The sequence below is a fragment of the Cydia splendana genome, chromosome 14 (genome assembly GCF_910591565.1).
Source record: "Cydia splendana chromosome 14, ilCydSple1.2, whole genome shotgun sequence".
NCBI classification, from domain to species: domain Eukaryota; kingdom Metazoa; phylum Arthropoda; class Insecta; order Lepidoptera; family Tortricidae; genus Cydia; species Cydia splendana.
The window spans coordinates 9,147,603-9,162,360 of record NC_085973.1 but is presented as its reverse complement, the minus strand read 5'-3'; the positions used below and the strand labels follow the sequence as shown (position 1 = coordinate 9,162,360).

Here is a 14,758-nt window from a genome sequence, read left to right as displayed (position 1 = left end):
CTTTCGTTACTTTCGACTCGACTAAATAATAATACACCTGAAGTAAACGCGTGCCCGTGCGAACTTATGCAGCTAACTTCACACCAAAAGCCAGGCTTAAATCTCCTTATAAAATTGCTATACATACCAACAAATAGTTACATCGTTCTATGGCGGTTTGTAGGCTAAGAGCGCCTAGAGCGGGACGAAAAAGCAAGCCCGGTTGCAAGCCGACGAGTGGGAGCAGGATAGCTAGAACATCCTACGCCTGATTTCTTTCGCGCGGACGAGGCGCCACCGTGGCAAAAATTTGCAACACGCTGGCGCCGCGGTCCGCGCGCTGTGGCTTGAATTTAATAATACGGGTTCATTTGGCGCGCGGTTTAAAAATAATCTATAACGATTATTGATCTTATTACTACGTAATTTCGGTAAGGCAAGCCCGGCTTTTGGGCTTGTATGGAAGTACCGCCACTGGGTAGTGCTGCACTCTGGCGGCAGAACATTGCATATATAATATCCCCTATTACAATTACAATTACCTACTACAATATGTGTTCCGCAATAATTGAATAATATTATAATATATTCATTATCCATTAGCATTTCAACTATAGTGAATAGAATCAGGCGTTACTTTGCGGAAATCCATACTAATTAAAACCAAAATATTACTTTGCTAATCCGCGAAAAGATAACGTACTAGTCAATCAGTGCTAACCCGTTATACTTACTTGCGTATTTTTACATGCAATTAATATTCCCACCCTCCCACCGCAAAAATAAATACGCAAATAAATATAACGGCAACACCTTGATTGAAGTCATCTTGTTATCAGTATGGTTGTCCTTTTTTGTCAAATAGCATTTTTAAAAGGGCGAGGAGAGAGAAGTGTTACTAGTTGCTGCGCCGTCAAAGAGAACAGACAACGTTGGGGCTTTGGGTGAAACAAAATACTGTTTATAGTTGGTCAAGCAAATCATATCAGTAGAAAAAGGTGGCAAATTTAAAAAATGTAAGCGCGAGGGGTTATCGTCCCATAGAAAATATACTTACATTAGGATCTGTAAATGTTACCCTTTTTTGCAAATAAAAGATTGTTTGTTTGTTTGTTCATGAATCTACCATCTATGGTGTTGGTAGTATATTTCCTTGACGTTGGTAGTTTTTTTAATCTGTGACTGTCGGTCTTTGCTTTTGCATGTTGTGAGCAGCGGTGTGGCGTTTTAATTTTTGTCTGCTTACGTTACATTGTTTCCACATTTAATGATATTGTTGATACGTATAATTATTACGTGAGGATTTATCGAAGTGCATATTTATTAATTTTTGTACAATGCCGAAGCGTGGTGGTGGAAAACCTAGAAATGTGAGAAGTGGTCCTGACCATTATGGTATGGTTTTTCCTGTAATTTTTCCAAGGTTACATATAATAGTGAATACATTTTACGAAATCTAGTGTGATAGTGTTACATAGGTTCTCTTTATACGCAAGTTAAATGAAAATATTTTTTCAGAACATGATGATCGCTCGCACAGTAATCTCACGCGCCGCGTCAGTTTCAAGCCAGGAGCGTTTAAAGGGAAAGGAAAATTCCGAGGTTTTAATGACCCTAAACTATTACTCGATGACGATATTGACATGGGGGCCAATTCCGGGGGTCCCGGACACATGAACAACCGTAAGGGCGGGTTTAGGGGCCGTGGAGGCCGACTGACGCCAACACCACGCCGTCCCGGTGGCCCTAGAAGATTCATACCAGGTCCGCTTCCCTGGTACCAAATTGTCATTCCATATGGAGGCAAGCATCCTAAAGAGGTTATATTAAAAGCTTTGCTAGGCTTCATATCACCAGAAGTGTTCATACCCCACTATTACAAAATCAATGGCAATGCTGCTGTTTTTTATGTGGATGATGTGAAAGTTGCAGAGAAACTATTTCATACAGACAGGAAGATTGTAATGTCTGATGGCTTTAAGCTGGTTGTCATGGTCCGGAATACTGCTCCAAATGTACAAATTGATGCAGAGATGAAGGAAAAGATGAAGCTTGTTATGGCAAAGAGATATAATGCTGCTACTAAAGCATTAGACTTGACTAAGTTCCATGCTGATCCAGGTAATTATTAAAATAGTTCCCAATTATTAGTAATGCATGTCACCATTACCATTTCAGTAAAATCAAGTGTTGGGTGTTATCTAGGGATAACAAGTAGCTTGTATGTAGAGATAAATTAACTCAAGGTTTTCCAACTTTGGTCTGCGGGCCAGACCTAGTCTGCAAACCTGCTTGGCCTGCGAAAATTGCCAATTACCATATAATCAGACCCTGGAAAAAGGAACCATAATCCTGCCCATGGCTCTGAGTTCTAAAAGTTTGGAGACCCATAAATTAACCTTATAACTGCCGTAGACTGATATTTAAGACACAAAATCGGGCTCATTTCACCACGGTCTGATAAACAAGACAAAACTTCATGTAACTTTGTACCGCTGGTGACATGACCATGCTCAATGGAAAATTTTATGGCAGTTAAATGGTTAATGCATATTATTGCCCTTATGCATAATAAATATTCAAAAAACATGCAATGAAATGTTAACTTGCATATTCTTGTCATGGAATTTGCCGTTTATCAAATTTACCTATATTAATATATTTCAACAGACCTAGCAGACATATTTTGTGCACTGTTCCGTCCACAAATAATGCTGGCAGCCATAGACATCATGGCCGAGAACATTCCGGACCTGGAAGCTCTGAATCTTAATGACAACAAAATGCATGGAATTGAACACTTGAAAATCCTAGCAAACAAATTGAAGAGTCTGAAGATTTTGTATTTGGGAGACAACAAGGTATGTAGTTCTGTTTTATATTTTGATATTATTTCTCACACACTGAACTACAAAATTGTTTCTTTATCAAATTATCAGATATCAAACATATGGGATATAAACCTACTGCAAAAGCCTACATTGCATCACATGAATTATTTATGTTGCTTACTTTTATTTAATAAAATATGATTTAAAAAACATATGAAACATATTATGGGGTCCGAGGATGGAGACCAAAGATGGACATGAGATTACATCTGTATTACACCATCATTTGTTTCTGGGATGTTAAGAGTTGTCTCAATGAGTAGTTAAATTTATTTTCTCAGATGAGCATGAGCACTTGTTCTGTATACTTTCTTGTAGTATTGGTGGAAATTATAATATTTAGGTTCATAGTTTGTCAAATGTTTTTCAGAGATTGCAAAGTACAATAGGTAATTTCATTACTAATTTGTTATAATATTACCGCAATATGTGTCCCTTAACTTCAAACTAGGGAAAATCCATTCGAGCCTCTCAGCAAATATCTACCCTATTACCTTTTCTTAATATCAAAATCGCATAATCTGCCAGATGGATTTACCAGAAAGTTATGTTAAGTCACTCATATGTTATTTTACTTATTTTAGATACCTTACATCGGATCACTTGATTGCCTGAAGTCACTGCCGCTTGTGGAGCTGTACCTCAAAGGAAACCCACTGGTCACCAGGTGTAATGACCATGACATATATGTCAGGTAATATTTATCCGAACACTTGCAGGTCTTGAAGGGAATGCTTGTTATGGAGCTTGAATGCTTGGCAAACACATCCTCATAGGGATTTTGGGTTGCATGTAGGGTTGCTACAGAAATGCAACTTGTAGAAAAGTTCTCGGAATTTTTAATTCCCGTACAAAAATATGAGAACATACCAAATTTTTTCCATGTGGAAATTTCGAAACTTTTTGACAACACCTTAGTAATGGCTGCCATCAACTAAAGACAGCCAAAGGCCATATAATCCTGCCCGCATAAGGAAGTGGGAGTGCCGAACACTGGTCCATGACCCTTAGGTCAATGGCAAACCTATAAAAAAAATAGTGGGACTACAAAGACTCAAAAAGTGTCCAGGGGTGTCTCTGGATGTCCAGTTTTCAGTACGGCACCAAACTAGGACAAATCCAAGGAAAGATTAGCTCTTGTTACTGATGTAGTGAAGTCTTATGGAAAACTGTGTTCCATATAAAATATATGTTGTGTACAGACAGACTATAGAGCCAAATTGCGGGTCTACCACTTATCTCAGGCATTTGTTAACCCTTTACCAAGCTGACATTTCAAAAATGACAATCAAATGTCAGTCGTACTCATCGAAAATAGAACACATGTTTGAAGTGCCGTATGTGCGAAATATATATCTCTTAGCCTGGTAAAGGGTTAAAGGAAGCTAGCCGTATTTTAAACTAGTTAATATAATACATTTTTACTTACTTAAGTTTGTATTGTTCAAATCAGTTTCACGCAGCCAAGACTTCAATAAGTCCATAGCAGGCTATAATAACTTCTCACCAACTGCCACAGTTAAATGGTAGACCTACAATTTAATGATACAGTTCTAAAGGCTTTGTCACACAGGCGCGTTATGCGGGCTTGTGTGACGGAACCTTAAACAAAGACCTTTGGGTTGTATTTGTATTCAATTACAATCTGCTCGCCTAGTAGTCTGTGTTACATGACTTATATGTTTGATACTTTACCTAATTATTTAAAACCTATTCCATTTAATTGTTAAACTATATTCTTGACTTGACATAACAAAGACAAGGATATCAGCATTGCTTAAATATCAATGTTTTTTTTTGGAATTAGACTAGGTTAAAAGACATCTCAGAATTGTCTTAATGTACCTACATGAAATATTTAGGAATCCTGTTAAAGTATTGCTACATAAGCACTCAATAAAATAAATTAGAGGGTATGCTGAGCTAGGAACAGGAATGAATGAACATATGAATGCTATGTTCTTAATTTTCTGTACAGGTCTGAAATATAAACAATTTAAAATGTAACATTTATTTGTGTTTGTCACCAGTTTTCGGAAATAGCTCTGGTGGTTTTGCAGAATGTTGTGACCATAAACTTGCAGAAATAAAGTACAAAAATATATTTTTTACACAATGATTTGAAATGTTGGTCATCTGTTGCATAATGCATGATTTCAATGCACAACTTGCACATAGGGGTATGAGGTCACAATCTTAAATGCTAAATTTAAGACTACAAAGTATAGTTACCAGAACTATGTTGCTTTGAATTTACATTGGATTGATTGAAATACATCAATTGTTTTTGGCTGATGAGTGATGACAATTCTTAGACTACATGTTTTTATTTAAATTAACGATATCCAAAAGGGGCCTTACATAGATTACATTTAGAATTATTTTTGTAACTACTTGTCTGCCATCCATTAATTTGACTGACACTACACACTTTTTTAATGAGTTATTTTCTAAATTTTTTTTATATTAAATATTTTCTAATGATTTTGTGTAGTGCCAGAAATTACTTGTTAAACAGGTGTTTCACAAGGTTTCTTTGGTGATTGGTTATGTTTAAATTTTAAGTTTAAGTCACACTTTGATAGTACTGTTTAGGTGACAGGTTTTTCATATACACTCCAGGCGGCGTAGCACGGTCGCGTTTTTATCCCTTGTCGCCATGCCCGTCACGTTCTAACAAGTATGTAAGCGCGAAAGGGACGCGCATAGTGATAGTCGATAAAAATGGAACCGTGCTGCGCCCGCTGGTCACAGATTCATAAAAAATATAGACAAGGACGCCAAGCACATTCGTAATGATCTTTAAACGCCTGCATTGCTTGTAATTTTTATGAAACCATGGCCATGTTTCATTCAACTATGTGCAGTTTTCTATGTGAATGAAAAGTGACTTAATTGCAAAACAGATGGAGTGTCACTATAGACAGTGCGCATGATTTTGCAATTAGGTTGCTTGTCATAATGTCAGGACCCCATACTTCTATCTTACCCTACCTTCTATTACTGGCCCTTTTTGGATTAAAGTCAGATTCACGAGTAAGCTGGCATGAATTGATTCAATGAGTAAAATGAATTTATATTGCGTTATTGCGTTTTATAGGGTTACCAGGTCCTAAACTTCACAAGACAGATTTATTTCCAGCTTTTTTATTTAAAAAGTCCGACCAGACATTTAAAAATGGTTCGGACTGGTCCATAAAAAAACCTGGATGCCCTAGTCAGGATTACACTTTCAGATATTCTTATTCCATTCTTGCCAGCTTGTGTGATATACCTTTGATCCATTGACGTAAATCTAAGGACGGGCTTTACAGGCACTAAGAATGGTGCTAGTTCAGCGGAGTGCCTCACGAATTCGGGCCAATCGTGCAGTCTAACACGACTAGTTGCGACCAATCGCGCGCGTGATGCGAACTCATCAACCAATCGATTTGTAGCGGTGGCACACCGCTGTACTGGCCCCATTCATGCCCCATTCTTATTGCTCGTAAGGCCATCAGCCTTAGATATACGTCAGTGCTTTGATCTGTGTCATTGTCATTCATGCCGACTAATACTTACGTGTGAATGAGAGTTTCAGAGGCTTTCATTGACATGAGTTGCCATCTTATTTGTCTCCAGCGATGTGCGGAAGAAGTTCCCCAAACTCGTCAGATTGGTAAGTTGGAATTGTAACAATGTTTTTAAATTATAATATGGAAGATCTACTTACTTACTGTACATTTCTGTTTTTAATGTTATCGGTATTGTCAAGCATATGTCTGGCATAAAGCATTCGTTTCTGGAACACTGTTAAAAAGATGCGAATGGTTATGTTGACGATTAACTTGACATGTACTCAATGTATATTTCTTTGACTTGGAGTGGATCAACGTTTTCTTACAACTTGTTACCATTGGTTACGTCTCCTGGGTTACTCTTTAGAACCAATTTTTAGGAGTTAAAGTAATACAAATGTTTTGTTTCGGTAATAAACTCGTTCTAATATCGGCCCTCTACTAAGCACGTTAGTAGAATATGTAACAACATTGTTTTCTTATAAACTGTGATCCCTGTTGTCTTCCACCTGGCTGATGGGACAAACAGCAAGAAAAAATTTATCCACCTTACAAGACCATAAATTTGTATTTTTTAAGACTTGTAGTAAGTAGGTGTATGGCGTCCGCTTCAGGATCATGAGGCAACCGTACGTACGTAACTATGACTAACAAATAACAACCAATTGAATAACTGATATTAGCGCACTGTCGTGTCGTGGACGCTATGGCACATTTTTAGTATTTTATGGAATAAATTATAACTTTTTTGAGTGTGTTAGATTTGTCAACTGGGCTATAAATGCATTAAAATTTGTTGTAACGGCTACGCTGCGAACATGCGCTTATATATAATATAAATATTACGTCAACCAAGTAGAAACTTGATCCTGTTATGTTGTCTCAAGGTTTTACCTTGTCAAGTATGCTTTACATCCAAACCTAAGACTAACATTGTACAATACCAGGACGGCGTGGACCTCCCTCCAGTGATCGGCTTCGACGTCGCCGAAGACTCCGCGTTACCACCTCGAAAACAATCCTTCCTCGTTGACGAGGCGGGCAAGGATCTCGTCCGCGATTTCCTGACACAATACTTCGCCATATACGACTCTGACTCGCGGCAGCCGCTGTTGGACGCGTACCACGAACACGCGTCTATGTCGATGGCTGCGAGTTACCTGACCTATGATGGGAGGAGTAATTCCGCGGGGACTAAGTTAGTATTTTCTGCGAGATTTGATCATAGTTTTAATTAAATAAACAATCCTTAGTGGACGAGGCGGGCAAGGACCTAGTCCACGATTTCCTGACACAGTACTTCGCCATATACGACTGACTCGCGGCAGCCGCTGTTGGACGCGTACCACGAACACGCGTCTATGTCGATGGCTGCGAGTTACCTGACCTATGATGGGAGGAGTAATTCCGCGGGAACCAAGTTAGTATTTTCTTCGTTGCGAAGTAGATTTCATCATAGTTTTAACCCTTAAAGCATGTATTTACCACCATGATTTAGATTTTATGAAAAAATGGTATAGTTCAATTTTGCCAAATTTCTGACACTTCGATGTCTTATTAAGCGTTAACCAAACCCCAAATGAATGGGATAAGGGCAAGCGAATGATGATGATGATGATGATGATGACAGTCCCTGTATGAACAAATGTTGCCGGGTTATTAAACACTAATTTTATTAAAACTCGAGGCAAGCAAAGCCCCTTAAATCAAGTACCAGGTCTTCAATTTTAGAGTCTTTAAGACCCTTCTTGCTCCAATTTACCCACATTTTTGTATGCCACATTTTAATTACATACGATATTGTTTCAGACTAACCAGCTTCATAACAAACAGCCGCAACATAATCCGCATCCAAGACAGAGACTCGCGCCGCCGCTACCTGCGCACGGGCAAGCTGCAGGTGGTGTCGTTCCTCTCCGAAATGCCTAAGACCCAGCACGACCTGCTGGGCTTCGCTGTGGACTTACCCGTCTTCACTGTAAGTGCTTACTCTACTATGTTGCCTTAGTAACTCTGACAGGGTCTAATAAACTAACTTACATCCAAGACTCACTCACTCACTATGTTTAGTGTGTGGTTTAGGCCACGGCCACGTCTTAATGACGCGAGGAAATTAGCAGTAGAGTTTGCTATCTTTGAAGCTTCGAGTCTTTTACGTACTGTCTCGTAAGTTGTAACACATAATAGTCGCAATTCTACCAGGGGAATATTGCATAACAAATTGTAACTTGTAAAATGAATACAACTCTTTTTCCAATTCATATTACTATACAAAGAGCTCCGTTAACATAATTAAGTTACAAATTGTTATGCAATAGGCTCCTGATACCCTAGTAGGCCTAGTATGTGTCACTGACCCTACATGCTTGTTTGGGAATATGGCAAATGGCAGCCAAATTAAGATTTTCAGTGCATCCGTAACTAGTTTTTCACTCAGCCTTTACGATATATTTAAATCGTGGCATTAAGGTAGTAAATTAGTAGGACTGTTCTCATGCTGGCACAAAAAACCTCAGTTTGGGATAGTGAGATACACAATTACCTATTATTCGAAAAAGTGCGAGTCTCCGGTGCGAGCATCATGCTCGTTATATTTTAATCTGTCATTTAATAAACCTTATGTTCTCTTTAACTTTTAGCCGACCATGATCGTCTTAGTAATGAACGGCGTGTTCAAGGAGACCAGCGTAGCGGGCACCCCCACCCGTTCCTTCCACCGTACCTTCGTCATCGTGCCCAACTCCAACGGCGGGTTCTGCGTCATGAATGACATGCTGTTCATCACCAACACGACCAAAGATCAGGTAAGACGTAGTAATGTATAGACAAGCGTAGCGAGCACCCCCATCCGTTCCTTCCACCGTACCTTCGTCATCGTGCCCAACTCCAACGGCGGGTTCTGCGTCATGAATGACATGCTGTTCATCACCAACACCACCAAAGATCAGGTAAGACGCAGTAATGTATAGACCAGCGTAGCGAGCACCCCCATCCGTTCCTTCCATTGTACTTTCGTCATCGTGCCCAACACCAACGGCGGGTTCTGCGTCATGAATGACATGCTGTTCATCACCAACACCACCAAAGTTCAGGTTAGACGCAGTAATGTATAGACCAGCGTACAACAAACAAACTTTTATTGTTGCTTCATTTCAATGCGCTTTAAACTCTAGCTGTAGCTGTAGTCCCCGGTTTTATATCTGTATACGAAATTAGGTATATTTTAGGAAGAATTATATATGAATAACCTTCTGCCACAGTATCTTTGAATTGGACGTTTAATTTCCAGGAAGATCAAGCTTTCTCATCCGGCACGCCCGTACCGCCGGCCCCGGCGCCGGCGCAGCCGGTCCCGGCCGCCCCAGCACCGGGCGACGACCGAGCCGCGCTGCTCAATATGCTGAGCCAGCAGACCGGCATGAACCAACACTGGACCATGAAGTAAGACCTGTGTACTATGAACTATTGTAAAAACTGTATTCATATATGTCGGCTGTATGCTGTTGGTACACGGAGCCGCAAATCTGCATGATAACTTTATGAATGGATTTCATTCATAATGTCCGTAATGTACATTATCATGTCACTTCACTATTCTTTTAAGCAGAATTGGCGTAAACTTTTCTCAGACATGGCAAATTTGTCTCCTCAAAATGTTCTCAGCAAATTTATCCAGCTGATTTGTCCTTTGTCTAGTGAATATGCTCTTAGAGCATTTAATAACCGGAGTCGCCTTTAAGAGCTTACCCCTCTGCCAAAATCCTTGCACAATTGTACAAACTTTTGTATGGACTGACGTGTATCTAACATGGCTATTTATACGTTACGTACAAATCATGCACACATAGCCATACATTTGACGTGCCCCTTCCCCGCAAAAATCGGCTGACTGTTTTGTACAGAAAATGACAGCCAAGGCGTCTCCAGTTACTAAAAGCTCTAAGTACATGCTATATAGCAGATTTCAATATCTTAATTTGCTTGCGTTTGATCATACTCATTTCACTTTGAAATGATGTTCACAATCATGTGGGAAATATATTCCCTCTACCTTATAAGGGCAAAATTTTTCACAGTATTTCATAGCCTTGACGCGACAAATATCACCAAAACTTGTACATTCATGCACACGTCCATGGTAAAATATACTTAAGGAGATTTGCTTACAATGTTGTTTTTTTCAGTTGCCTACAAGAAACCGGCTGGGACTACCAAAGAGCCCTGCTGATCTTCAACCAGTTACACGCCGAAGGCAAGATACCGCCTGAAGCCTTCGTCAAGTGAAGTTCCGGAACCCACGTGGAGGCTGTGCCTACTGTACATATAGTTTAAGGAGATTCATATTTTTGTTAGACGAATTTAGATATTGTTAATTAAGATTACGAATTTGAGAGTATTTGTGACTAGTTGTGTTTGAGTTTAGGTATTTGAAGGACTATAACTGGACATACAAAACTAGATAAAATCAGAACATTTAGTACAGTGATGTGCCGTAGTTATAGCTCTTCGAATGAAAATTTAGGCCTGTGCACACAGGATACGTAGACGTGCACGGCTCAAACATTTTAGCGCACGTGCATGTCTAGGTGTGCGTGTGTGTGGGTGTGCTCTAGCCTTTTTAACTATGAATTTGGTGAGAAACTGGTTATGTCATTGTCTTCATAAAGGATGGCATTTCACTTGGCTTTTTTTAAGTTTTCTCTGACATAAATGCAAAATAATTTGCGAATAGATGACCCAAATGAAGTACGATCCTTAGATTTATGGAATATAAAACTAAAACTAACTACAATTAAAATCATTGTACTTAGATTTATGAAAATTAATGTTTTGTGATTTCTGGCATTAACGGCACTTTGTTAAGATTATTTTAAACATATTTTATGATGGTACTTCTAATCAGTTCTATTGAACATGATCATATGATAATAATTACAATAAACATATTTTGTATTTCCATATTTCTAATTAGAAGTACCCGTTTAAAATTGCATATAAAAGATGACCATAATTCTGACAACGTTTGTCGCGGTTTAAAATTATAATTAAAAGTTAATAATTGAAAAGATGAAAGAAACAGCGCCAATCGCATTAAAAAAAAAAAGAAAAAAATGGCTCATTGCAAACTGACTAATAAGGCATTTGTCTTGCAATTAATTCAGTTAATCATTTTATTTTTTGTTTGATACAGATGTTGTTTAGTGTATTAATTCGTACATTGTTGTATGAAATAATAAGTTCTTAGTTTTTTGTAATGGTTAAAGAAATGTCCTAATATCTTTGTAAAAGCACATCGTTTATATGTCATAGTAAGACTGATTTTAAATCATATGTTAATAAATTAATATGTTACAAGACGCAATCAATTTGCAAGGAAATATAATAATCTTTAGTTCCTTCTTCAAATTAGGATTTTTGTTATATTAGGTAGCTAATCAACTTTTGAGATCGTATGTTACAAATGTTACCATGAATCTGATCGAAATTCGTATTATTTATTTTAGAAAAAATGTCTTACGGTTTGAAAATTCAGAAGTTCGAACTTAAATCTAATGTTTACTATTTTTGTTGTATGTGCATTACTAAATGTAATAATTTAATATTCAAACTGCCAAGTGGTTTAGATCTAACACATGTTTGTCATTCTCTGAAGTTAATTCTGTGTATGTAAAATAATATGTGAAAACAATAAAAAATACTTTCTGCCATAGAGTGGTAGAATAAACTTGCATAGTAAAACTAACATTTAGTGCCTTTACAAGTATATTATTGTATAACTTTCTTTCAAAACATTGTGTTTATCAAAATATGACTGAGTCTACGTTACTGTAGCGCTGTAAGAAGCATGATCGAAATTTTATTTCTAGTTGTCTTTAGTTAAAAGAAGTTATCCTAAAAGATTACTAATAAAAAAAAACTTGATAACATTGTACATAAATAGGGTTATCACATTGGGATTTAAGGAGCCACAGGACTGACATTTGGCGCGTGTCTTACAGCTGTCTTGGTGTCCAACAATGCTTGGTCGATGGAACCCCGGATCAGGGGTCCGTACAGGGTTGGAGACCCTGCCCATGCCAAAGCGACGGAACCCCTCCACGTGGGCTAGTCGCTCGTTCAATGCTTGGGAATATCGCCATGAATTTGAACTGACACCATTGTTGCATTGCTGTATTTTTATAGACATTTGCTGATTCTATGAAATTTCTTGGTCTATGGTTCCTTTGGTTGTGGGACAGAGAGGAGACACGTGGGTAACCTAGAGACCGTGTGAGATCTTGTAGAATAGTAATCGCCTTTTCTGCTTGCTGTGGCTTCCTTCGGGCGGGGCTTAGGAGTGATGCTGAGTTTATCTCAATTGTATATAATGATGATGGATTAAATCTAATTTATAAGCACATAATCTTTTATTTATGTATCCTGTACTATCGCCCACACTGTTAACTGTACATCGGTGGACCTTATGCCTGTTGTAATAAGGTCCACCGATGTACAGTTAGGAGTGTTACTGTTTGTAAGTACAAGGGACCTGAACTTCATAGTCAAGATTTTATTTGTATTTGATGATAACTCAAAATGGCTAAATAATTTGTGACTCATGAAAAACAGTGTGATGGTGTGACGGGGTCACCATAATTTTACACTCTTTACAACAATGATAATTAATTATGTTATGAAAACTTGGCCCGGAACAGTACAACTACATGTTCTAAAAGTGATTTATTTTGGATGCACTTCGCACAATAGCCTGAGGTGTCAATTTATAGTAGGCAGGCACAGTATGTACACCAAACTGGAGACTATAGAAGTAAAGAGAGTCATTCTAAACTAACTCTGCACTAACCTGGAGGGAACAAAGTGTGGAAGTGTCTTTTTAGTAATAGCATTTTTATAGAAATATGACATTTTGGGTTTGCTTGGTCAGACTCTAGAATTTCTTATTCACCACCGTCAAAACCAAGACTTTTCGAACGTCACATGTTTGAATTTTATTTCAATAGGTATTCTACTCGTAACTAACTACTTATGTGGGGTATATCAAGGTTCTGATTATACTCATGTTTGTGAACTGTCACGTCTTGAGATGTTTACCATCGTAGATAACAGCTCTTCGGTCAACAGTTCTAAATCTCGTCTGGAGCAACGCAGTTTCTAGGTCGACTGTCAACGACTGGTCTAGGTATGGATTAGAGCAATTCAGACTCAGTTCTGTGAAATTTAAGGCCCAAATTAGAATGCGCAACTAACTAAAGGTCGAAACTAAGATAGATTTTGCTGCACTTGAATGTTGACTAACTATAGTAGATTGTTAACCAAGGGTTGAAAGGAACCCATTTCTGTCGAGGTAGTTTGGCGCTCGAACGCAGTGAGAGCGCCAATAGTCCGAGACGGAAATGGTGCCTTTCACCCGAGTTAAACACTCTACTTTTCATATCGAATGCGAGGAAACCAAACAAGACAAGGCAATTTCGCAAAATCAGTAATTGAAGTACCCAATAGACCTACGGCCATGATATTTTTCCTTAGGACTTACTTGCAATCGGAGACTTTACATGTGTGAAGATTAATAACCCCTAGCGAAAATCATTTAGATTGCAATATTTACAAAAACACACATTTTTTAACAAACTGCAGTAATTTTAAAATGATTTGTTCATTATAGTATGAAAATCAGCGGGATTGCCTCTTACTTTTTAATTTTATACTTTTTCGTTCTAAAAGCCGCAACAGACTACCAGACCGCACCGCGACCTTGGTGCGCCGCACTACGTAATAACATAATAAAAGTATTTTAAATATTAAATAACAATTAAATTAATAATAAAAGATTTTTTTATCTTGTATTTTATTTATTTTCATGAATATAGTGCTAAATAACTTTAAAAACCAATTTAATATCGTACAAACGTTTAACTGTGGCTGTATAAGATTCTGCCTTTGCTCATTTACGCAAGTGTAAGGTTTAAAAAAATATTTTTGGTGTATTCCTTTTGGTTCCCGCCTTATGAAATCGAGTAAATAGAATTCAACGAAAGAAATCAAGAATAATTAGTTTTTAACAATTTACTTACATCATTTTTTATAAAAAAAAAGGATCAACGTGGGATTAGTAAAATTAAACAATTACCAATTGTTCCAGGCGAGGAAATAAAGACACTATTTTTCCATTTTGTTTCCACCCAGTTGTTCGTGGGACGGGGACGCAGAGGAGTACACCACTTTTCTGCGCTAGAGCATAAACGTATCACTTTCTGCGCACCTTTTAGAACAACAACGACCCACTTTCAGAGCATGAGATATGAAAAAGTTGTTACTCTTTTACTTAAAGTC

The 14,758-nt window shown here is 38.0% G+C and overlaps 1 protein-coding gene and 1 long non-coding RNA gene across 2 annotated transcripts in view; both read left to right on the top strand.

Moving 5' to 3' along the window:
* The window catches only part of LOC134796812 (uncharacterized), a 293,974-nt gene that overhangs the window by 57,582 nt on the left and 221,634 nt on the right, over nucleotides 1-14,758 (top strand). The gene's annotated exons all lie outside the window — the stretch shown is intronic.
* Nucleotides 1,188-12,830, top strand: LOC134796704 (nuclear RNA export factor 1). The gene is made up of 10 exons (XM_063768878.1): nucleotides 1,188-1,374; nucleotides 1,498-2,100; nucleotides 2,650-2,840; nucleotides 3,455-3,564; nucleotides 6,492-6,528; nucleotides 7,375-7,625; nucleotides 8,237-8,405; nucleotides 9,067-9,231; nucleotides 9,717-9,868; nucleotides 10,612-12,830. The coding sequence occupies exons 1-10, from the start codon at nucleotides 1,317-1,319 to the stop codon at nucleotides 10,709-10,711; spliced, it is 1,836 nt and encodes a 611-aa protein (XP_063624948.1). The 5' UTR covers nucleotides 1,188-1,316; the 3' UTR covers nucleotides 10,712-12,830.